The following is a 24,794-nucleotide window of genomic DNA, read 5'->3' as shown; positions in this document are numbered from 1 at the left end:
ATCTAATCAGCAAGGCTACTGGAATTCTAAATACATACCTAAGTATCATTTATTAAATACTGCCCTTGGCTCATTGTCAGGGATAATTATAGTCTATACATAGAATAATGAGGTGAGAAATCATCAAAGGCTTACAGTCACAGTAATGCAATATGAAGTGGATTTCTTCACTGTGCTGATGTTCTTTATAATTCATCAGAATCGCTCCACGCAATGGCATGCCAATGGGAACTATGGACTGTCTGCACAAACCTCCTGCTAATTCACTTACTGAGAGGCCATTTGTATTTGACCCAGTTTAGATGTCGTAAGGGAATTTCTCTTCTTTTTTTAATATCCGTTAACTGCTAATCTAAAACATCAACAAACAGGTACAAAATGTCAAAAGTTGTCTAATGCCTTGAATTTCATATTTGTTTGCAGAGAGCTGTTCAAAACTGGACTGCACCCTTATTTCACTTTATTCCCTTTCTCTGAGCTTCACACAGGTGGCATCGGCTGGTTCAATAGAAACCGGCTGACCTTAGGCCCGTGTGTAGGGCAGCTGATCTGACAGAAGATGGCCATTTGGGGCATGAATGAAAATGGTCTGCCAATTGGTTCCTAATCAGCGCTCTGCCAATGGCTGAGAACACTGACAGGAGTGCTCTGACGGGCGGCCGTCCCCCTCTCAGAACACAATAGCAAAGCAGGGGAGATCACTGTACTAACATTGGATAATTAGTACAGAGGTGCCAGCCCAGCGGGCTGAATGAAAAAAAAAACAATAGTGTGTACCAGGCTTTACGCCTCCTTCACATGGGTGTATTACAGAATACACCCATAAGAAGGCCGTGTTTACGGGGATGCATGGGTGTTCTGTGCACTCAAGCCGAACTCGCACTGTCGGCGACTATGTCCATGCAGCGACTGCATCCCAATTGACATGAATGAACCTCTGTGCATCCCTGTGTGGGTAAACAGTCATCACATGGATGTATGGTGTGGTATACCCATGTGAATGAGGCCTTACTGACACCTCAAACACCTGACACTCAAGCTGAAGTTTAACCTCTTAATGCCACCTCTCAGTGCTCATTTAGCTGGGCTTTAATGCTCGTGAGGCAGCGTTCACATGATTAGGAGCTCATTCCATTAGATACCAATCAGACACCTTGACAGCAAGCTCTCAGTGACAGCTCAGTCAGTATACTTGGAACTTGCAGTGAGTGTGCTCTCTGTACACATTATCTTATGCCCATTGGTGTATTTAGGTTTTGTGCTGCCCTAGGCAACACAAAACTCGTCCGTCCCCACGGACACCGACCAACACCAATCCCCCCCCCCCCCTTTGCCCCTCTCGTGGAGAAAGCCTTCCACTACCCCCCCATAGACACTCATCTTCATCTCCAGACATCCCCGGGAATGAGAGTCAGGCTCTACATACACCATTAAGCAGCCCGCAGCTTCGGATCCCACTTGGTTCCCATGCAGCTAGCGTCCCTTCTTTTATCCCTTCTTTTTTGTCCCCCTGAAAAACGCTGCCCTAGGAAAGTGCCATGTTTGCCTTGTGGTAAACACGCCCCTGCTTATAGACTAAGGGAGCAAAATAAATATTCATACAGCCTTAAATTGTTACTAAACCCAGGACCCTGCATTCATTATATTCGGTCTCCCACAGTACACAGAACATGAAAATGCAATTAATTACATTAATATAAACTGCTAAATACCTTTTCTCATCAGCAGTTAGAGCAGTCTTGTGACTTCAGCTGAGCACTGGTTAAAGCTTGTAGGAGGAGTTTTCTTTCTGCTCTAGAAGGAAGTGAAACCCCTGACCTCTGTCTGGACAGTGCTGATTGGCCCTGTGCTGATCACATATACCCTCCCAAGAGAAAATAAAACCTCTCTAGCAATACACACCAAACTGAGCATGTGCATGTGACTACAGATTGTAGGAGGAGTTTTCATTCTGCTCTAGGAAGATGCAAAACCCTTGACCTCTGCCTGGACAGTGCTGATTGACCCTGTGCTGATCACATGCATTCTCCCAAGAAAAAAAACCTCTATAGCAATGCACACCAAACTGAGCATATGCAGAATAACTCCAACACAATATGTCTTGTCAGAAGATAAAAGAGGAACACTGGAAGAGGGGGAGGATCAGAGAAGTCAGGATCAAACATCCTTTTTACACAATGCAGAGGATTAACCCCTTAGGTTCCACAGTGAGTATAACAAGCAAGCTTTACTGCATATACAGAGTGATTTTACTGCTGTGGGTTCAGTAACACTTTAACCAGTTCATTGAGAGGTGAGTGCAGTGACTTACCCAGTATACAACACTCTAAAAAAAATCTGCATTTTTGCTCAATCTTTCTACTACATAGGGCTTACTGGCAACACAGCTTATACAAGATTGAAAAGACCTTTTATTGCAATGGAATAAAATATGATTTACCTTTGGAACAAAAATTCCACATACGGGAACAAAAAATCAATTATCTACTACCACTTACAATAACTCTACAGAGAAAAAAAAACATCTAAAAAGTAAAAACTTTGAACAAAAGGAACAAACTGTTCTTTACATCCCGGTGAGTTACTGATCAGTTCTGAAATACATACCTAATTACTGGAGTGAACAGGCTATGAAGACGGCAGTACAGTCTAACACCCTAGAAGAGATAAACATTGGAAGTTTATACAGCATATTATGCAAAAAGGTAAAGCATACTGCCGTAAAGGCTCTGTGTTTCTTCTTGAAACCTTAGACGGGCTGTCTGATAACAGATAAGTAACTGCTAGGATGACTCAATGGGGTTGATTGCTAGAGGGTTAGAGACAGTTCACTAAGGTAGCTCATACATGAGTCAGTGTTTGTCGCTCAACCAATGGGTTGAACAGAAAAGCCTGACTTGATTCCTCCATCCACACACTCAAGGTGGCTGACGGAATCCTCCCTGTTGGGCTATTGTATTCTGACAGCCATCAGATTACACCAATCAGAGCTGCTGGGTATAGCCGGCAGCACGATCAAGCAGTAAAGATCCAACAGGGTGGTTGTGCAGAAGTCGATAGGTAGATCGATTCCTGTACAACCACCTTCCCCATACATGGATCAAATTTTGATTGATCTATGGCCAGCCTTAATATGAATGTAACTGAAAAGGAATATTTACATAGATTAGTAAATAAGGTGACACTCTGAATACCCAGTAGTACAAGGGGGAAGTAAACAAAACTAATTATTTTCCTATGCATGACTGGATGATTGAAGTAAACACAGGGTCACCTTATTGCATTTGCTATGCTTAGTGATCAATCTCTATGTCTTTAGCAAATCGATCTTGTTAAATTCTGTAAAAGGGCTTCTGTCAGCATTGCCAAGAATGATACATCACATGTGAAAGGGGGTCTAGATTCCCATCTGCTGGCTGGTTATGAAACTACAAAATAAAATGCAAAATTCATATTTAACTGTCTGAAAAGTCATAAGGGCAATAATTAAGGAAGAAGAGAACAATATACTAAAGCTGGCTATAGATGATTCAGTTCTCTGTCCTGCAACCATGGGTTGCATGAAAGAAAATTGCTTGAATCCCCCATCAGCTCAGGTGTTGATGGGGGAAGCCCTCCCATGGACCTGTTGTGTTCTCCCAGCGGGGAAGGAGGGGGGAGTGGCGCAGTGAAGAAACATTCCTGCCAGGAGTGTTTATTGCTATTGGCTATAGCCACTGGCAATAATTGCATGAAAAATCTGACAGGGTGATTGTACCCAAGTCGTACAACAATTGGATTGGGTACAATCAGCCTGCCCATAGATGGTTAGAATCCTGACCAGTCCCTACTTTATCGGCCGAGATTAAAACCATCTATGATTGGCCTCAATCATTATATGACACTGGATGTATAGCTTTGATTTTTCTCTTTTTTGTTTGCATAGCTGATCCTTTTTTGCCGGTTTCCTAAATCAATAGCTGCCAAGTGCCCCTGACATTAAGGGGTTTATTTACTAAAGCTGGAGAGTCCAAAATCAGACTCCCTTCTGCATAGAAACCAATCAGCTTCTAACCTCAGCTTGTTCAATGAAGCTTTGGCAATGAAACCTGGAAGCGGATTGGTTTCTATGCAGAAGGCAGTCTGATTTTGGACTCTCCAGCTTTAGTAAATAAACCCCTAAGGGACAGATCCCGGACAAGGAAATTTGTTTAAATGTTTTTCTTTTTCCATGGAAGTGTTGCCAGTTTTTAAACAGATTACTTGCTAATAGAATTCATCCTTTTACTGAATGTTGTATTAAATTCTTACTTTGTACTTATACAAATCTGGGTTCTGAAGTTAATACCTATTAAAATGCAAGGCAGTATTTTATAATCCAAATTAATAACTTTGTTTTAGTAGGAATGCTGCATAGCTTGGCTGATTGGAACCGCATCATGGGAAAAGATTTTTGATATACCATTTCATCTCTATGAAAATCATTTTAATTATTTCTTTTCTGATCAACACCCTCATAAGTCACTTGATGGACACTTACAGAATTCACAAAGACAGCCAGGAAATATCTCTGCTTCTCAAATTTTCTTTCAAAGTATATGTGAGTCTTTCTGAAGCCCAAACTTTTTTGTTTTGTATGGGATAACGCTTTTAAGAGTTAGAACAATTTCTCCAGCTTCACCAAGGCTCAAACTCGAAGATTTCCTTGTTAGGCTTCCTAGACAAAATTTGCTTTTAATTTATTTAAAGGGGATTTAAAGTAGTTTACTTTATTTAATTTCAGTTTTTTTGTATTTGTGTGTTGTTGTTGGGGTTTTTATTGCAGATTTTGCTTTAAGTTTATTTAAATTTTTTTTTATTTCACCTATATTTCACTGTCTGTTATCTCACTTGGAAAAAAAAGGTAAAATAACAAAGAGGCTGCTTTGTGGGTGAGTGCAAGTCCCAGAATAGTTAGAAAGCAGCTTTTGTAACCCTCACTAGTCATTTAATCCCCCATTGCAACCTAAAAACCACCTACAAGTGTATCTAAACAAAAAAAAAATATAATACATTGCAGCTTTTCAAGTCCTTTGATGTGGTGGCTGCATTCATTTTCTTTATTTAAAGCTTTTTTCCCTTTAAAATGCTGCCATTAACACACTTCCTGTCCTAGGGTGACAACACTCATGCTGCTATTTACAAAGCACAGGACAGTGATGATGTTTGTACATGCTTTTTGAATCACAGCAAAGTAAGGGGCGAAGGTGCAACACCAGAATTGGTGTTCATAGACCCCAGTTTTGATGCAGCAGGGAGACAGAAGTAGGCTCCTGCTGCACAAATCCACAGCACTTAGCAGAATATAGAGAACTCCTGAAGTAATAACAATGACAGCATTAATGTGAGTAATAAAGACTGAAAACAATATAAAAATCGTGGTGCCTGCAGCTGGACTTTAATGTGTGTTTTTACTAAGCAGAAAAACTGTCAGTTGCTTTTTAATGTCTATAAATGGCCAGCACTGTCTGCCTGACTTATACATCTGGAGTGAAAAAAGTATGTTACCAACAGGTGACAAGTGAATTGATTTGTAAAGCAGGCAAGTAGGCAAATTTCAAATGTGTGTGTATATATATATATATATATATATATATATACACACAGTACAGTACATATTAAAAATTTCCAGCCTGAAACAATATACACAATTCATGAATCACATTTGCCTTGATGGAAGTACTTCAGTCTCTGCAGATCAGATACAGTAGATGTGTGCATAAACATCCAGGTGCAAAAAAATAAGCAAATCAGCACTTAAATTATTGCTACCTGTAGTGATAAATTCTTTCATTTTCTAATCTGCAACAGAAAATATTAAAGTATTCTAGGGCGGTCGTCATAGACAATAGTTTCTTTCACCCATTCCTTATAATGTCCATGAACAATATATATTTTCATGAATACATATATCATCTTTTTGCATGAATGTTTAATTAAGACTCTGGGGACGAACTGCAGTCGAATCTTTGATGCTCCTTTAAAGCAAAAAATGCAAGTTCTGTTTATTTGGGAGACCCACCGCAAATAATAATACACTCATTAAAGGCTAAAAAAATAAAATGACTTTCCTTGGACGGTGGGTTTCAGTCAATTTCTGAAAGCACTGGTGAAATCACTGTGCCTCGCTGATGTCTTCTGGGAGAAACGAGTACCCAAACACTCATGATAATGCTCCCCTGCACTGCAGTAAGGCACAGGTGGTGGTGGGAAGCTGGGATCCGAGGTAAGTATTTTTTTTTCCTTTTACTTCTAATGGTTTATTTTTAGTCCTAAATAAGTGGATCTTGAATGAAGAATGGTGTGAGAACTGGAATAATCTTAAAAGGATTCTCAAGTGAGATTTATTCAGCTACTGCTGAGAACCACACTGTAGAGTTGTGGCAGCTTTGCTCCCTAATCTTTAATCTCTTATGAGATTTTTCCTACTGAAAGGTAAGTTTCAATCCCCTCTAACATGTGCCTCTTTGCCATGTGCACTGATATTGCAGAAGAGCATGATGAAAGTCAGCAGCGGGCTGGAGTTTCAAAATGTGAAGCCAATGTCCCAGGGCATGAAGACTGGTATAAGCAAAAAAAGAACCCTTTGTCCATAGCCCTCTAGCCATTGAAATACTGGCTTGTGTACTTACTGTACTTGGCTGGGGAAACACGTAGTTCATCTTGAATGCAATTCAATGCAAAAAAAAAAAGAATTAACAACCAGGGAAGGTTATATAGATACCCTGGTACAGGAGTTTATATTTGCAAGTTTCCAACATCTTTGGATTAGCCCAATCAGGGTTGAATCATAAGCCTGGTGGATCTATATTTCTATCTTTACTCTGAACATAGGTTTAGTGCATTAAAACACATAGCAAAAGGTTCTCTACCTTACAAAGCAGATTTTGATAGATGGATAGCAAGTGTCAGGACAAGGTCATCCAGCGCCCAGGGCAAGGATGCCAAATTCTACTCCTCTACAGGCTCTCTCCTGAACATTTCTGTGCTTGGCTGTGGGCTTTGCTCTCCCTACCCCTCCTCCTTACTGCTAGTGCAGCTCCTGTGTTCCTGTGAACACTGCTGCTGGCTTGTTAATACAGGAGCGCTGCTCAGGCAGGAAGGGAGACAGGAGAGAGAGCACAGCCCGCACCCCCTCCCGACTCTCTCCTCCTCTTCCACCAATCCGAGTGCTGGGCTGACAGGAGTAGTGATGCCACTGTCAGTGCTCCTGTCGTCCTTGTAACAGAAGGAAGGCACCCCCATCCTTACAGTAAACCATTGCGCCCAGGGCAACCACCCCTCCCACCACCCCTTGTCCTCCCGCCCTGTGGATAGCCTTGCTGTATATTGTATGTTTTATACACTGAAAATTTATTACATGACTTAGCAGTGTTTTTTCACTCCACCAGAAGTAGCAATCCAGCAGGTAACAGTGAGCTGTGTTTGATATTTGTTGATGATAACTACCTTTGATATTAAATCCTGCATTTCATTTCTTGGGTAGTAGGTGCCATCATCATAACGAAACCGATATAACATCTGTTCCGATTTAAACTGGTGCTTATCTGTAACTGAATGAAGAATAAGAAAATAAGCATGGGCCACAGAGATTTAGAGAGGGAACATTCAGCTACACAAGGTGAATGCCAACATAAAAATTGCAGCAGATAAGCTGTATCTCTTACGTAACACAAACAAAATATGATGCTTCTCTTCATGCATGATCAGCATGATTAAAGACATAGCATATGAAAGCTAGAAACTATGCACTGGCAAGCTGCGGTTTATCAGCATCACAGACAGCAAGCCCGTGCAGTTGATCCCGATGATCACAGTTCTATTTAGTAGTATCAATGTCACTGGTACAATAAACAGAGTTCTACTGCTGAAATGTGCATGCATAGGTGGAATTAGATCCTTACTGTTTTTGGGATGGCTATGAACACTTGAGCACTCGGTTTGTCCCCTATAATCTCTGGACTTTATATTGACAATAGACAATCAATTCCTGTAATGGGGCAATGTGAAATAGCTCTTTGACAATGACAGATCTGCTGCACATATATTAAGGCTACTATACTTACCATAACACAAGCCAACACACATTTTGGTGCCTTTTATGTTAGACCTGTTGCTGACCTGCTGATTCCAAAACTGGCACCAATTTTCTCCTATCGGCTCTAGTTTTTAGATACAGCATAATGCCAGATAACACTCTGCATTATAGTTGCCTGTCAAAAATCAGGATATTTGAATGTAGTGTTTTATTCAATGTTCTTGTAGCATGAAAGAAACACATAAAAAGTAACCATCTGCAAGTAGATAGATCTGTAGTAGATCTGCAAAAATGACACTATATTGCCAAAAGTATTGAGACGCTTGCCTTTACATGCACATGAACTTTAATGGAATCCCTTAGTCTGTAGGGTTCATTATTGAGTTGGCCCACCTTTTGCAGCTGTAACAACTTCAACTCTTCGGGGAAGGCTGTCCACAAGGTTTAGGAGTGTGTCTATGGGAATGTTTGACCATTCTTCCAGAAGCACATTTGTGAGGTCAGGCACTGATGACGGACGAGAAGGCCTGGCTCGCAGTCTCTGCTCTAATTCATCCCAAAGGTGTTCTATTGGGTTGAGGTGCAGGCCAGTCAAGTTCCTCCACCCCCAACTCGCTCTTCCATGTCTTTATGGACCTTGCTTTGTGCACTGGTGCGCAGTGATGTTGGAACAGGAAAGGGTCATCCCCAAACTGTTCCCATAAAGTTGGGAGTATGAAAATGTCTTGGTATATTGACACCCTAAGAGTTTCTTTCACTGGAACAAAGAGGCCAAGCCCAACCCCAGCCCCTGAAAAACAACCCAACACAATAATCCCCTCCCACCAAACTTTACACTTGGTATAATGCAGTCAGGCAAATACCGTTCTCCTGGCAACCGCCAAACCAGACACGTCCATCGGATTGCCAGACAGAGAAGCATGATTTGTCACTCCAAAGGACATGTCTCCACTGCTCTAGAGTCCACCAGAGTTACACCACTGCATCCGAGGCTTTGCATTGCACTTGATGATGTAAGGCTTGGATGCAGTTGCTCGACCACAGAAACCCATTCCATGAAGCTCTCTATGCACTGTTTTTATGCGAATATGAAGGCCACAAGTTTGGAGGTCTTTTGCTATTGAATCTGCAAACAGTTGGCGATTTCTGCGCACTATGCCCTTCAGCATGCACTGACCCGGCTCTGTCATTTAACATGGCCTACCACTTCGTGGCTGAGTTGCTGTTGTTCCCAGTTGTTTACACTTTGTTATAATACCACTAACAGTTGATTGTGCAATAGTAGCAAGGAAATTGCAACACGCGTTAAGGAGGAGCCACACACGCCTGTGACGTCACGCCGTCGGATCAGGGAGGTCCAGCGGCCATCTTATATACCCAGCTAGTTAGTGCTCATGGCAGCTTTTACGCTGCATTTACCACTGCATACTACAACATATGTTCATTGGCGAAGGCCTTTTGGATTTGGATTAGAAATCGAATGTGTGTTCATACTTTTATTCATTTTGCTCATTAATAAAATAATTTATAATTTTGACATACTACACTATGGGCACCATTTTCCGTACCGAGCATTTAATCTTCCAGGACTCCAGGTGACCATCCCTAGGCCCAGAGGAGAGTGATCCATTACTGACCCCCACCGCAGCCTACTTATTAAGGAGACTCCTAAAGGCACCATCCCACTACCCATACCCAAGGAAGAGTCTACACATTCCAAGCAGCATCCTTTCCAGGATAAGAGGGGACCTCTGATACACTTGATGTGATTATTGCGCATATGAATTGCGCATCTGGTGAGTGCGCAATTCTACTATTTTTCTGCATGTCACCGAATCATTTGCCTACTGGGATTAATAGAGTTACCACCTAGAGTCACCATCTTGATCTTACCTCTTCACTCATTACTGAACTTTTATTGTATATTATATTTAGACATCATTTATTGAGTGCACCTATTTTAAGGTTTATCACTTGAACTTCAGGCATTTATTTATATCTATTTATAGTGCTGCACTTTGTGTTTTATATTATTTTAGAAGGTTTTTATGGTTTCCTTTAAGTGCATTTGCTGCTTCATTTTCCGGTTTCTAGCGCTCGCTGAATTCCTACCTTTTATATTGTTCTTTTAGTTACTAACTTTCCTTTGCACCACACAGAAACATTACCAGAGCTCCCCAAACATAACAGTGCCATATATAGCATTGGCACTTGTAGTGCAGTGAGGGCACACTACATCATTTAACATGTGAAGTAGCACTGCCATATTGATCTGCACGTATGTCTGCACTAAGGGACAGGTTGTAATGGCTCCTGAGTCATAAGAAACCAACTTTGGCAAAAATTTAATTGTTTTTAAATGTTAAAGCATTTTATAATGGATTAGGAGCGTAATGTTATACCTATTTATTTGGTTTCCTGAAGGCAAAACGATTTTTCTAGTTTTACACAAGATGGAGAGGGATTATAACACTTGTTAGGCTTATATTGCTGTCTGCGTGCATGTTAGAGAAAAGGAAAGAGGTGGTCGCACTCCACAACAGGATACTTGAAATGAAATGTCTTTTTTTTCCAAATGAAAGTAACAGATAACACAGGATTTCAAGGACGTTAACTCATTTCACACAACTCAGTGATCATTCTCAAATTGGTTATCAATAGGCACTGAAGTTGTGTGAAACGCATTACCTTCCTTGGAATCCTGTGTTATCTGTTACTGTCATTTGGAATAAAGACATTACATTCAAGTATGCTGTTGCAGAGTGCGGACATCTCTTTCCTTTTCCTTGATTCAGTGCGGTGGTGAGCCAGGCTGGTACCTGTCAATAGGATTGGCCTTGGGATTAGCCTCTTTTACTCACCTGAGCGGTGTTTCTCTATGTTTGTCCATGTTAGGGAGAATCAGCCTATCTCTATTTGTCCTGGTGACCATTATCACCAAAAGTGAAAGGAAAAAAAAAACAACATTTTGAGTGGTTACCAGAAGAATAATAGAGGGGAAATCTTCCATTTGGGACACTAGTTCTGGTGACCCTGGTGGCTACCAGAGATTTTCCTCACCTTGAAGGGTTTTCTTATCACTTACTGTTGTATCTAAGGGACAGCAAGTGAAGGGAAATCTCCCCAATGGGACACAGATGGAAAAAACAGGGATTATAGCCTTCCCTTACTCTATCCAAAATTTAAAAGTTTTGCCTTTAGTTCTACTTTAAAGGTTAATCTCCTACATTTGCTCTTATTAAGCCTACTTCTTCTAATTTAAGTATACAATATTCAGGCAAATTCAATCAAACAAACAACCTTTTTTAAGAACAGCATCCTACAACAACCAATCAGATTTCTATTAACAGAAATGATGATTTATGCCTGGTTGATGTGATTTCCTACTCTGTATATCATCCTTGCTCTTTGTTTTGATTGATAGATCACATTGATTTAAATGCGAAGTCTATAGTATTTGATCTCTTATCTGTCCTTAGATTAAAATTAAATAAATATAAAAAAAAATAGAAGAAAGCTGCTTTTAACTGGCTGGCCTACAGCAACAATTAAATACTGACAGGAGACAACAAGGTTTTTCTTCCAGCTGTTGTCGTCCTATAGCTTAGGTATAGATCTATACAGCAATAAGGTCTTCTGCATTGAGACTAATAACTTACTGAACTGACTGAACTGAGGGAATCCAGAATAATATAACCACTGTATCATGCTAACAAAAATGTACTTGGCTAGAAACAGATGGTTTATGTTGATGTGTTTCACAAATTCTATTTTCAGTACAAGACAGCTGCAGACAGTCATTAATGAAAAGACTGTTTTGCCTATACACTGGCACTCATGAAATTACTGCTACTTTATGAGTTCAGTTAATCATTCTATTCTGGAAATCTATAGTAATGAATCTATAAAACAATTACACATCAGCATTTACAGGCTGGCAGCTTGTGATGGATTGAAAATGACAATGTAGATATTTAAAATGCTTTTCATATTTTGGAGAAATAACTCACATGTTGTCCTCTTATTTACTGGACCAACAATTAACAGGAACGTGTCAGAAAGGGAAATTGGAAGTCTCATTGCTGAAGGAGTTGGGAGTATGTGGGTAGTGTACAGAGATGTCACAAGCCTCTGTAGCTCAAGCACTCTCTATAGGCTCCATGTTGATGGGCTCTGCAGTCCTATGGGCATTCTGTCACAGTACAACATGGTTATAAGGTTATTGGCAATAAGTACATATCATGATTACGGATAAAGGAAGCAGAGTTTGTTTGACAAGGTGCAGTCATTCTCAAGTTCCCAGAGAAGCAAACAATGTTACTATAGCCCTGCCACATACTGTGTGTGCCTGCAATTATGTTATATCAAACAATGCTAAAACACACATACACAGCTGTCAAAACCAATTGTTATTGATTATCTTGGATGGGAAGTTAGGGAGATTATCTCCAATGGGATCAAAAACAGAAACAACTTATTAACTCTAATCTCTATCCAAAACTGAAATAATTAAGAAAGTTAAACTTTAAACTGGAACTCCACAGAATTATATCACCAGAAATAGAATTTGCAATCTGAGGTAATGTTCTCTGAGCAAACCAGGGCACTATCCTGTTGCCCAGTAATATCATTCTGATTTGTTTTCAGGCAATGGAAGCTGGAGAGAAGCTTGTAGAAGGAGGAATGCATTATACAAGGAAGACCTTACAAGTGCAATTATGCTCTTTTACAGTCCAATGAGCAGGCAGGTGATCCAATAAGTTACATAAAACCATGTTAATGGATGTAGAATCACTTGATCTCAGGAGTAGGTAGTCCACTCCTCTTCTGACATGGCCATGCATACATTAACATACAAATGCTTGAGCTAACTTGGAAGATAGATTTTCAAACAAACAACTTTTAATTTTGGGCACTGTCTGAGTTTGTCAAATCTATTTTTTTTTTGCTATGTGTAACTGCTTCACTTTTCTGCTTATGTATAAATGCTGAAGAAAAAAAATACCCATCACAATGACATGCTTGCATTCATTTTCCAGAAGAATGTAAATTTAATTTGTTAGATTACTACAAGAAATACAAAGCTCCTCTAGTCTTTATGTCTGAGCCTAACAGATATTTTTGACAAATTATTATTTGATAACTAAAACTCAAAGATTTAAGGATACATTAATAACATATTAATTTTTGTTCTGTCATGTGAGATTGTTCAGTGACATTCTAGGATGAAGAATAGACCTGAGCGCTGAAGAACCATTACAGGAAACAACAGCATTAATTACAATTTGTGAGATGAAACAAAAGTGCTATTAGCTCCACTTCAGTAGAGTGCATCAAGCTACAGACACAAACAATTTCATTACAAGATAGCTGTATACAAGGTTCCTGAATACATAACTCAGGCAGGATAAAGCTGTTCTAGACAACTGAACAACAATATTAGGCCATTTTACATATCTGAAACTTATATAAAATGAATAAATGTAAATTAAATGCACAGTTGGATAAAGCACAAAATACCATGACCTTAAAGCCTAAGTGCAGCCAAAATCACAAATAGAAAAATCAGCTCAAGGAATATGACTAGGATGTGTCCCCTGTGCTGATATTTCTACTGTTAGTGAAAATCTTTCTCCGTCCGGTCCCTGCCCTGTGGCAGCCTATTAGTTGTATTAACCCTCGCCACACCAGAAGATGTCAGCAGTTTAATATACCTAAGAGACTGTCGCAGGCTCTAATCAAGAAAGTATGACTATGCTTTCCCTTTCTTCCCAGATGGGCCATTCATAAAAGCTGTACTACAGCTTCTATGAATGGAAAGTGACCTATGAAAGGAGGAGATGATTGAGTGCTCCACCTCCTCATTTCATAGATCCTGTTTTAATTCATGGAAGCTGATGTACAGCTTCTATGAATGGCGGAGCTGGGCAGTAAGGTTGGACATAGTCAGGCTCTCTTGATGAGAGCCTGTGACAGCCCATTAGTTTAATTAACCCCCACCACACTGGAATATTATGGCGGCAGGAGTGGGGGGGAGGGGGATCAGGACAGAGGAAAATTTACAACAGAAGAGGAATCAGCACAAGGGACACATCCCACTGATTGTAAATTATGTCCCTTGTGCTAATTTTTCTGTTTGGGATTATGGCTGTACTTAGGTTTTGATGTTAAACTAGAAAATGTATTTCTGATATGCAGATATGTCTATTCCTGAATGACCATTAAATCAATACTAAAATAAGGGTAAAGCTAGGCACCGTCAAACACTCTTTATTTTATTTTGGATATATGTATAGATATGAACGGCACGTTTATATCACCCAAAAGATCATCCAATGGTCTGATGATTTCTAGCAGAATGACAAAAGGACACATTTATAGGAAGATGCATTGGCTATCTCCTCTTCTTGCTCATGCTGGTCCTCAATAATGCTGAATTCAGCAATTACACCAGACGGGAAACTGGGATGTACTTAAGACAGCACATATCCCAGTCTCTTGCAGCAGCAGAATGGCATTCTCTAATGCTTCCAGTTATTTTTCTTAATAAACTACTGTGGTGAGCCTGGTTAGCAGAGGGTGCTAGCACCTTCCACTGAATAAATATCCCTGAATTTGGAAGTAAAATTTCTATACAAACTAGTAAGCTACACTTATTCCAAAAGGAAGGGGGAAATATAATATTTCTAGACATGATGCAAAAATTGTAAAAAGAGATGATCAAAATTGCCTCTTAAGTGACTTGACAAAAACTGGAATCTAGTTCATACTAACAAAATTAGAATGATTTATGAAAGCAGTAAAAGCAGTAATGGGGAATTACAAAGTATGGTGACACATAGCAGTAAATCAGAAGTCATTTCTTTCCAGATCTAAAGTCAGATAAACTATGAAGGCTGCTATGGAAGGCTAAACCTTGCACATCATTATTACTCTTTGTACTGACTTTCTACGGACTTAAACTTAACATATTAGACATGAGAGTGAAAGCCTGGATTAGTGATGATACTTTACCATGATGGATGATTCCATTCTCCAGTAAAGCTTGACCAAGATTCACACCCTCTTCAGGTCTATGGATTTCTCCAATTTCAAGTAACCATTCCACAAATTCACTGCAAAATACCAAAAACAGGTCACTAACAGGAGCAAGTATTCCAACATCAAGTTATTCTACCAACCAGAGTGTGACATGGAATGTTGAAACCTGGTGCCACTAGATATAAAAGGTACAAATAAAAGCGGCTCTGTCATCATTAAAGGCTAATTTACATCTATGTGTTGTGGGAAAGCAAGCAACAATTCTGTGTCCAATTTTTAGGGCGTTTTGGTATGTTAGAAGCCCATTGATTTCAATCCCAATGCAATGGACATTCCAGCTCTTGCAGTTTAATCTACAGCACAGTTCAGAGATAAAGAGAGATGAAGCAGCACAAGAAGCCAATTAGGTGTGTTGCAGTACAAGGGGCATGTTGATAGAGAGCAGAGTGACAGAGAAATGAGCTCATTAGTGAGCTGCTTCTTGTTATACTGTCCAATGACAAGGTGAGGAAGTGGAGGAGATCTCAAAGTGAAAGTGAAACTGCAACAGTAATAGGGTCAGATCTTCCTCCCTGTTAGACAGGGCCGTGCTGTTTGAAAAAGAGCTGTGCAAATCTCAGAACTAGATGGACAAAAATACCAATTAGTCATGTAAAACAGTTCTTTGTTTTAAAGTGGTTGTAAAGGCTCATGTTTTTTTTCCCCAAGTACAGTTTTTATTGGGTTTCAATAGAAAATATTACAAGGCCTTCTGTGTGCAGCAGCTCCCCAGCCCCCCAATAGCTACCTGAGCCCCATCTCAAACCAGCGGTGTACACGAGAGCCTCGGCTGTCTTAGGTCTCTCCCTCCTCTTTAGCTGAGACAACAGCGGGAGCCATTGGCAATCACAGCCAGTAAACCAATAAGGAGAGAGCTGGGGGTGGGGCCAAACTGCGCCTGTGTGTGAATGGACACACAGAGCTGCGGCTCAGGAGCAAGTGTGCTTGGGTTCTTCCAAAGCAAGCTGCTCACTGTGGGTGCACTTGGCAAAAGGAAAGGGCCAGAAGCACTCATTGGGTACCCTAGAAGAGAAGGATCAGGACTGCTCTATGAAAATCAACTGCACAGAGCAGGTAAGTATAACATGTTACTTATCTTTTAAAAAAGTCTGCCTTTAAAATCACTTTAACTATAAAAAAATAACTTATCATATATATATATATATATCACATGGAAAAGTTACTTGCTGATGTTTTACATTATAAACCCTTTTCTTCTTACATTTATTGACAAAGCTATAAAACCTGTCCACTGTACCTTCCAAGGAAACATTTTGGGAATGTGGTCAGCTTCTTCTTTCGGTCTTTGATTAGGTTTCCATGTTTGCACATCATTTTATAAAGCCTTTCACCCTGTTCTGATATCATCATCCAGGTGTCCTGCTCCATTCCCAAAGTCAAACCTAGAGAGCCAGTAAAACAATCAATGTTCAGTGTTCTATTTTTTTGGTGCCAGTTGACAGAAACCCATATTCTCTATAGGTCTGTCCTAACTGTTTTATATTTTATATTGATCTACCTTAAACAAATTTCAACTTGAGAACAAAAACTCTCTTTTTGTGCATTTTTCCCGTGTGAACAACACACTTCCTGTCCTACAGTGACAATGTTCACTGTATATCTGAAGGAACGTGAAATGTGTTATTACTACAGAACATCACCCCATTTCCTTATCTCCATAAGGAAGTGGTGAACTGGCCAGAACAGAAAACATTGCTTTCAGTGTCATCAGCCATTTCATTGCAGCAGAGACACAGTGCACTGAAATTTACAAGCTCACTGGATTACCGTAAGCATGTTTCATAGATATCTATGCATCAGGGGAAAGGGACTGAGTTTCAATGCAGGGACAGTCCCTCCAAATGAAGGACAGTTAGGAGGTATGCTTGTAGGCAGGTGCAGTCTGTTTTATCCAATGTTTGTAGTTTGGTATTATCTGCAAAACCCATTTTAAATTTTACTGCTACTCTGTGTCTTTACTGCCACTGCACCATGCTACACTACCCCACATGCTGGCCCTGTTTTTAGAACCCAATCCCTTTGTATACTTTCCTCCTCAGTTGTCCCTCTTTTTGGTCTGATGTACAAATATCTATGAAAATGTACTATTCAACTACTAAAAGTGTTATTCTACACTATATCTTCATCCTATCTCTTAATTATCTTGTTTGCTATTTTGTTTCTATCTCTATGATGAAGAAGTAACTTTGACCTACTGCTGTGATGCCACCTGTTCCAACTGGGTTTGCTCTGAATATATCAGTGCAAAATACTACACCACTCACTGCTTCTGTAAAGAACTTGTATTAACTACTGAGTCCCTTTCATAAACAGAAACATAATTATGCAATTTAATTTAAAAAATACCATCTGCTTCCTGTAAGGCAGCACATAGGTGAGTTTTTTTCGTTCACCCAGCGGGTTGAGTAAAAAAAACTGACCCAATTCCCCCATTCACACATTTGTGACAGATGGAGGAATCCTCCCACTGTGTCTTTGTATTCAGAGTTCAGCACTGATCGAGGGGAGATTTTCTTGCAGAGCAGTTGTAAAGAAGTCAATCAGTAGGTTGACGTCTGTATAACCAAAGTGACCATACCTGGATCAAAATTCGACTGGTCCCTGCTGAACTGGCCACATTTCGATCCATCCATGGGTGGTAATTTTAGATTGGGCAACACTAAATTTGTATATTAATATAAAATGAAGCAAAGCAATTATTGTTTGTTACCCAGGGTAAGCCAATTTCAGCTTAAAAAAACAAGACTTCAGCTGGCTTTAAAACATTCACAAACCATTGCATGGCAACTATATAACAAAATAGAGGCAATTTAGTAATTCTGTAGGTATAGGTAATTCTGTAATTTTCAGATTAATGGAAAAAGCTAAAAAGCACTATCATTTATTTTCACAACCATTAGAAAGACACTGTAAATCTGGTATTTTTTCATATGAACAAAGTGGACCCCAACATATTTCCATCATTGTACCATGTATGTTTTCAAAATTTATAAACCAGTGTTTTGGCACCAGATAGGTGTCTAGTTCTAAATGGAAATTTATGGAATATCACCTCCATTGTTTGTTCAGAGTTGTTACTTACATTATTTACAGGCCAATGTACAAATGATTAAGGATTAACAATGTAGAATGTGTTAGGTGAGATAGTCTGGTGTTGCATGGAACATAGCTAATCTAAGGAGACTGTTTACAGCTGTTATTCTATTTACAAGTGGCTTTTTTAGCAATGAGTCACAGTGTTTCCTGTACTGAATGAGACACATTAAAAACAGCCTAAAATAGAGATTACAGGAACACAGCAGAATCATACCCAAAAAGGGTACCTTCAGACAAAACAGGGCAGTCAGACATGCATGCACCAGAATAGTGCAGGACACTCCTTGGTTTGATCAGTTGGCTTTGTTGAACCTTCATGTCAGTCAATGGAGAGAAATGGGAAATAAAGCTCTCGTCTTTTTGTGAGGGCGAAAGAGAACAAACTACGCACGTGTGGGTAGGGAACAAAGCCAAGTGCTTATTGATGAGTTTTCGGGGGCCCCGCATTGAACGCTTGGTACGCCCTGCAATCTACAAGATGGAAAAAAGAGTGCAATGGAATAAGCAGCTTAAAAAGGAGGTATTATATTACTAAATGGTCCAATGAAAATTAGGGTGCTGAAGAATCTGTAATGCTAAGGCAAGTTTTTGGAAAAGGTCATTAAACGTGAACTAACCCTCTAAAGTAGATCTAAACCCTAAATGGATGACATTTATTTTGCTAAAGCATCATATATTATAAACAACTGCCATGTGTTCTTTTTTCCCAAAATACTGTTTTCAATTTTTGTCATTATTTTTTGCATCTCAATGTTGCTGATCTTTTTCAAACTTGTTAGGCCACTTCCTATCTACATGTACTCACTCCACTGTCCTGATGGTGACTACAGTAGAACATGCCTGTGCAATGTGTGTCAGCCCAACCGCCTGTAGCATCCATCAGTTTTGTATGTGACAAGAAGGGCTCACCTTGGGAGATAGCTGTCATAGGAACTGCTAAACAAGGACAACCATGCAAGGATCATCAGATATTATGGTAAGGAAAGATGCAGGTTTGAAAAGACTTATGACAGCTTTTGAAATGGAATTAACAAGTCAATGCTTGGATGACATGTTAGTGGTTGGGTTTCTATCTACTTTAACATGCTTAGTCTGTTCCTTTAAAGCTTGGATGCCTATTAGTTATGTGTGAGACTTGTAGACATTCAATGGCTTATCACCTTATATCTATTGGCTATTGGGCAGCCTTCTGCCTTCCCAGAGCTATTGTTTTGGGTTCAAATTCCAAACATGACATTACCTGCAAGGAGTTTGCATGTTCTACCTGTGTTTGAGTGCGTTTCCTCCTATACTCCAAAGATATGTTGATAAGTTAAATGGTTCCTGTCTAAAAACTGGCCATATTATGTGTATGTCTGCCTGTGAGATATAGACCTTAGACTGTATAATCCTTGAGGGCACACTTATGTACTAAAAAACAGCATGAGGTCAGTCAGCAACCCCCGTTACAATGGTCCTTGTTACTTTCTGTGAGTTGAAAAGACTGCACAAACAATGTTATCTATCTTTTGTAACCCACCAGTCCCATCAATCCACCATGTAATGGAGATGACCTCAAGCAGACTTGTTTAGTGCTCATTCACAGGGGTGTGCAGGACCATACATTGCACAGATAAATGTATTTTTGTGTTGGCTATGCGCATGTTTTTACGTTTAGCTGCAAATTCTCAGCCTATACAAATGAATGATAGGATGACAGCGGCCACAACTGTTCACACTGAAATATACATGGTGGTGTTACATGTGGTTAGGGAGACATGAGCAGCCCTGAACGCAGACAGTTTGTGAAAGGGCCAATCATTTATCTAATGCGCAAGTACATGCAAACAGCCACAGACAGCTGTGGCTGCTGTCAGCCTGCCGTTCATTTGTACAGGTAAGTGTATACATGAACAGACTGGAAGTGTGTTTTTATCAGCATTACTAGGTGAAAATAAAGGAAAATGCCTGAAAAAGCAAGCAAATGTGATCACCTCATACAATCATTGCTGCACTGCAAAATATTTACATTATTATTATTATTACAGGTACTTATATAGTGCCATCAATTTATGCAGCGCTTTGCATACATATATTGTACATTCACATCAGTCCCTAACCCTCAAGGGGTGTACCATCTAAGATTCCTAACTCACATTCATACATACATGTACTAGGGCCAATTTAGACAGGATCCAATTAACCTACCAGCATGTCTTTGGAGTGTGGGAGGAAACTGGAGTACCCGGAGGGAAATCCACACAGGCACAGGGAGAACATGCAAATTCCAGGCAGGTGGTGCCATGACTAGGATTCGAACCAACGACCCTAGTACTGCCAGGCAGAATAAATTATTTCTTTTGGTCTAAATACACTTTAGGAACGTAAAACACTGCATATTCCAAGTTTTGCATAAACCTAATCATTACAGGTTCTCTTCTAAGCAAAACTGGCACATACAACGAATTACTCGGGCTATGTGGCTAGTCTTAGTATATGGCATATTGTCTTCTCTCTTAACTGTAGGAAAAAAAAAGTTCTATTGGTTTATGTTCATAGGGTTTAGAGACCAAAACCACTTCACCATGAAAAGAAACGTGCTTTTTCTAGTTGTCTGTTAATTTTGCTAAGTGTTAATTCCGAGAAAACGTTGTCCTAATAATACTGCCATTTAAAGAAGAGGCATGTTGCCAAAAATATCTTGTTAAACTTAACCACAATTTCTTTTACTTGTAGGCTATTGAATCTGACTTCATTTTTATTGGTTAATGTTCATAGTCACATTCATTCCATTGTAATTTGAAGTTTTCATTTTTTATTTCAGCTACTTGAGTTTAAAGTATGTTTAGAAAAATGTGGAAATTTGTTCTGGAGCTTTTTTTTTTTTTTGCAAATGCTATACAATTATGTCAATTATGACAAACCATGTTTAGATAACTGACAATGATGGGTTGAAAAATGTTCACTTAGTAAAGTAAATGTAAATTAACAGAATAAGGTGAAGCTGGGATTACTTGAAATATTCAATTATCTGCAACTGCAAGAGAAGTAAAAACAGTCATTTTCCTTTATTCGATTAGGTATATGAATACATATTTTGCAAAGGGAAAATCCTCTACTGCTTTAGCAATTTAACCCCATAATTATAAACTGGCCATGCATGTAAAATGTGGCTTGAATGAAAGGAATCCATACATTCCCTCATCCATGCGAAACAGTGCAGATGGATGCATCCCCAAACAGTGACTGCAGCTGATTGTTCATCCAGCATCTCAGCCCAGCTCTTTCAATTTTTCAGTCAAAGTCTGTCTAGCCAGTGCCACCCATGGTTTGAATTTCGGCTGACTCAAAGAAATCAGCTGAAATTTGAGTTGCGTAGGGCCAACTTTAGTGTCTGTTAATATTATGTTCAAGGTTTAGTGTTATACTAACAAATACAAAGATATTTTAGAAACAGTTAGGCCTCATTCACATGGGCGCACTCAGCAGAACACCTGTGCAGAGGGCCATGTTTACCCACCCGAGAGGCACCGGTGGTCCATGAAGCCGCGTACAGCCAGCCTGTTCAGATCAATGACAGACAGATAGCTACACAGATTTCCACGTATCTTAACACGTATCCCTGAGTGTAAATCCCAGCTCAGAATGCAGACAGACTGCATCAGCTGTGACACCTGAGAAATTGCCCAGTGTCTCTCCATTCAGTAAAGGAGGAGAGGGGCAAACCTAGCATCGTGTCATCGGTAAGCCCACTGGCTGAAACCCAGAAAAGACAACGCTTACCGATGACCTTACAGAAAAACAGAAGAGGATCTCAGTGGGACAACACTGGAACCACTAGGTGGGTGAGTATCTAAATTATGTAAAAAACAACTCTTGTTAAGCAGGGGTTAAAAAAATGGGTCAAGGTGGAGGCTGAAGATCAGCTTTAAGTTAGACTCCAGATAACCCTTTTGTTTTTGGAGAGAATGGGGAAGGGTCAGAACCTCTGGTATATTACTGTTGTTTGTGTCCCTCTTATTGAGATTTCCCCTCACTGGACACATACTAGCAGGCCAAGAAATAAGGGGAAAGTTACCCAACAGACATTGGTCAGGAGATAGAGATGAATGTTGTAATTTCTGTGAAATTATTAAGTCACCAAACTTTGCTAGTTTTGCTGCTGAAAATGGTTTCACACACGGACTTGGTAAGGAAAATGTACTTGGAAAAACTACTGCTCGAAAAAGTACTCTTTTTTTTGTATTACTTATAGAGTGTATTTTTTTTCGAGGCGTGGGAGGGTAGGGGGTAGTTTTCAATGTAGTTTAATTTATTTCATCTAGTGTTCTCTGTATTAGTTTAAAAAAAAAAACACCAAATTTTGCCAGAATCTCCCAAACTATCATTCTAAATGTGAACTCACACTTTCTCCTCTCCTTCTCTTTCAATATGGCTTCCAGCCACTCTTGCTTCTCCTCAGCTGTTTTTGCCATGCACACAAACCACTTGTTTTTGGCAGTGTTGTGTATCTTCCATCCGTGTGTAACAGTATTACCGCTGCTGTGAAAGTCCGCTGCAAGAGACAAACATCACATAAATTTCATTGAAAAAAAAAACAAAAAAAACTTTGGTCCCCAGGTATCTATTAAGATGGAAAATACAAATAGGGCAGATGTACCTCAATTAGGAAATAAGACCTTCATGTATGTTTACACAGCAACTATCTTATTTAAAATTATAACTAAACCCAAGGCCAAAATTATAATTAGACTAAATGTGATAGATTATATTAGATGTGGTGATTGCATCAGCATCATTCCTTTTATATTTTTGCAAGTACATACCTCCTGAATCAGCCAAAACACTAGTATCCTTGTAAGGTGGCTCTTGATGGATTGACATTTAGCCATCTCAGCAGAGACCAGATGAATTTCAATCCATGTGTGGCCACTGCAGTTGAACAGGAGTACATCTATCAAGTGACTTTGCTTCAACTGCCCTGTCGGATACAAACTGCTTGATCTGTGTATTCTATGTGGGAAACTACCCACTTTCAGTATACAATAGCACAGTGGGGTGGGAATCCCCCATCCATTTCAATTGTGTGGATGGGGAAATGTATGTAAAAGAGAAGAGGAAAGAATGCAACATATCTATAGATAAAGTACAGTGTGCGCTGTCACCCTAGGACAAGAAATGAGTTACTGACATATTCACCAGTTGAAAATATTTTTGAATGGATGCAGCCACTACATCTATAGACTGGTAAGCTCCAATTTATTACATTTTATGTTTTGGTTTAAGATACACATTAAAGTGCTAAAAGTGAAATAATGTCAAAAGCTCCTGCACATGGGTGTGGAAGGCTAGCAACAGAAATATTCGGTGGAACTCAGATGTGTGCAAAACTCCAACGGGTGGGCCAAGCCTTGCAGCTCTCATATAAGACAGGGGAGATCAGATGCAACTGCAGAAGCAATAAAACAAGAGTGCACTGGCCTAGCGCATTATCCCAGATAGACAGTCACAAGATGCATTAATCCACAATGAGCCACAATGAGCCACAGTCCCTGACATCAATGAAGTGCAATCTAGGGGCCAAATCTGTGTGACACGTTTCGAGAGTAACCCTCTTCCTCAGAACTTTGAACTCTTGTTTTACACATTAAAGTGCACCTGTGCCCAGATTATGGACAGTAAATGACTTACATGTGCTTACATGTGCATTAAAGTGCAATTCCACTTTTGCAGCCAAATTCAAACTTCTACATTATACATTGCTCAAAAAAAAATTAAAGGAACACTTGGAAAACACATCAGATCGCAATGGGGAAAACTATCATGCTGCATATCTATACTGATAATGTGTTAGGAACGTAAGGATGCCCCATCATTTGATGGAAATGAAAATGATCAATCTACAGAGGACAGAATTCAAAAGCACCCCGAAAATCAAAGTGAAAAAATGATGCAGTAGGCTAGTCTATTTTGCTGACATTTCATTGCAGCAAATCAAAATGGTACTTAGTAGTTTGTTTGGCCCCCATGTGCTAGTATGCATGCCTAACAATATCGGGCATGCTCCTAATGAGACAACGGATGGTGTCCTGGGGTATTTCCTCCCAAATCTTGACCAGGGCATCACTGAGCTCCTGGACAGTTTGAGGTGCAACCTGGTGGTGTCGGAAGGACCAAAACATGATATCCCAGAGGTGCTCTATTGGATTTAGGTCAGGCGAGCATGGGGGCCATTCAATGGTATCAATTCCTTCATTCTCCAGGAACTTTCTGCATGCTCTCGCTACATGGGGCATTGTCGCACACCAGGAGGAACCCAGGACCCACCAGCGTAGGGTCTGACATTGGGTCCAAGGATTTCATACCTAATGACAGTCAGGGTGCCATTATCTAGGTCTGTGCATCCCTCCATGGATATGCCTCCCCAGACCATCACTGACCCACCACCAAAAAGGTCATGCTGAACTATGTTACAGGCAGCATAACATTCTCCACAGCTTCTCCAGACCCTTTCACGTCTGTCACATGTGCTCAGGGTGAACCTGCTCTCATCTGTGAAAAG

The 24,794-nt window shown here is 39.9% G+C and overlaps 1 protein-coding gene across 1 annotated transcript in view; it reads right to left on the bottom strand.

Moving 5' to 3' along the window:
- Window positions 1-24,794, bottom strand: part of PREX2 (phosphatidylinositol-3,4,5-trisphosphate dependent Rac exchange factor 2) — a 369,719-nt gene that overhangs the window by 201,206 nt on the left and 143,719 nt on the right. The window contains exons 9-13 of the mRNA XM_089654281.1: window positions 22,638-22,787; window positions 16,395-16,539; window positions 15,071-15,171; window positions 7,468-7,571; window positions 2,608-2,657 (exon numbers count right to left, since the gene is read on the bottom strand). Coding sequence (XP_089510407.1) covers window positions 2,608-2,657; window positions 7,468-7,571; window positions 15,071-15,171; window positions 16,395-16,539; window positions 22,638-22,787 — 550 coding nt within the window. The remainder of the gene's footprint in view (window positions 1-2,607; window positions 2,658-7,467; window positions 7,572-15,070; window positions 15,172-16,394; window positions 16,540-22,637; window positions 22,788-24,794) is intronic.

This window comes from Staurois parvus, unplaced genomic scaffold (assembly GCF_062004578.1).
Source record: "Staurois parvus isolate SC_StPar_1 unplaced genomic scaffold, SC_StPar_1.0 ptg000748l, whole genome shotgun sequence".
Classification (NCBI taxonomy): Eukaryota; Metazoa; Chordata; class Amphibia; order Anura; family Ranidae; genus Staurois; species Staurois parvus.
The sequence above is the reverse complement of the archived record's forward strand: the minus strand, read 5'-3'. Positions and strand labels throughout refer to the sequence as shown.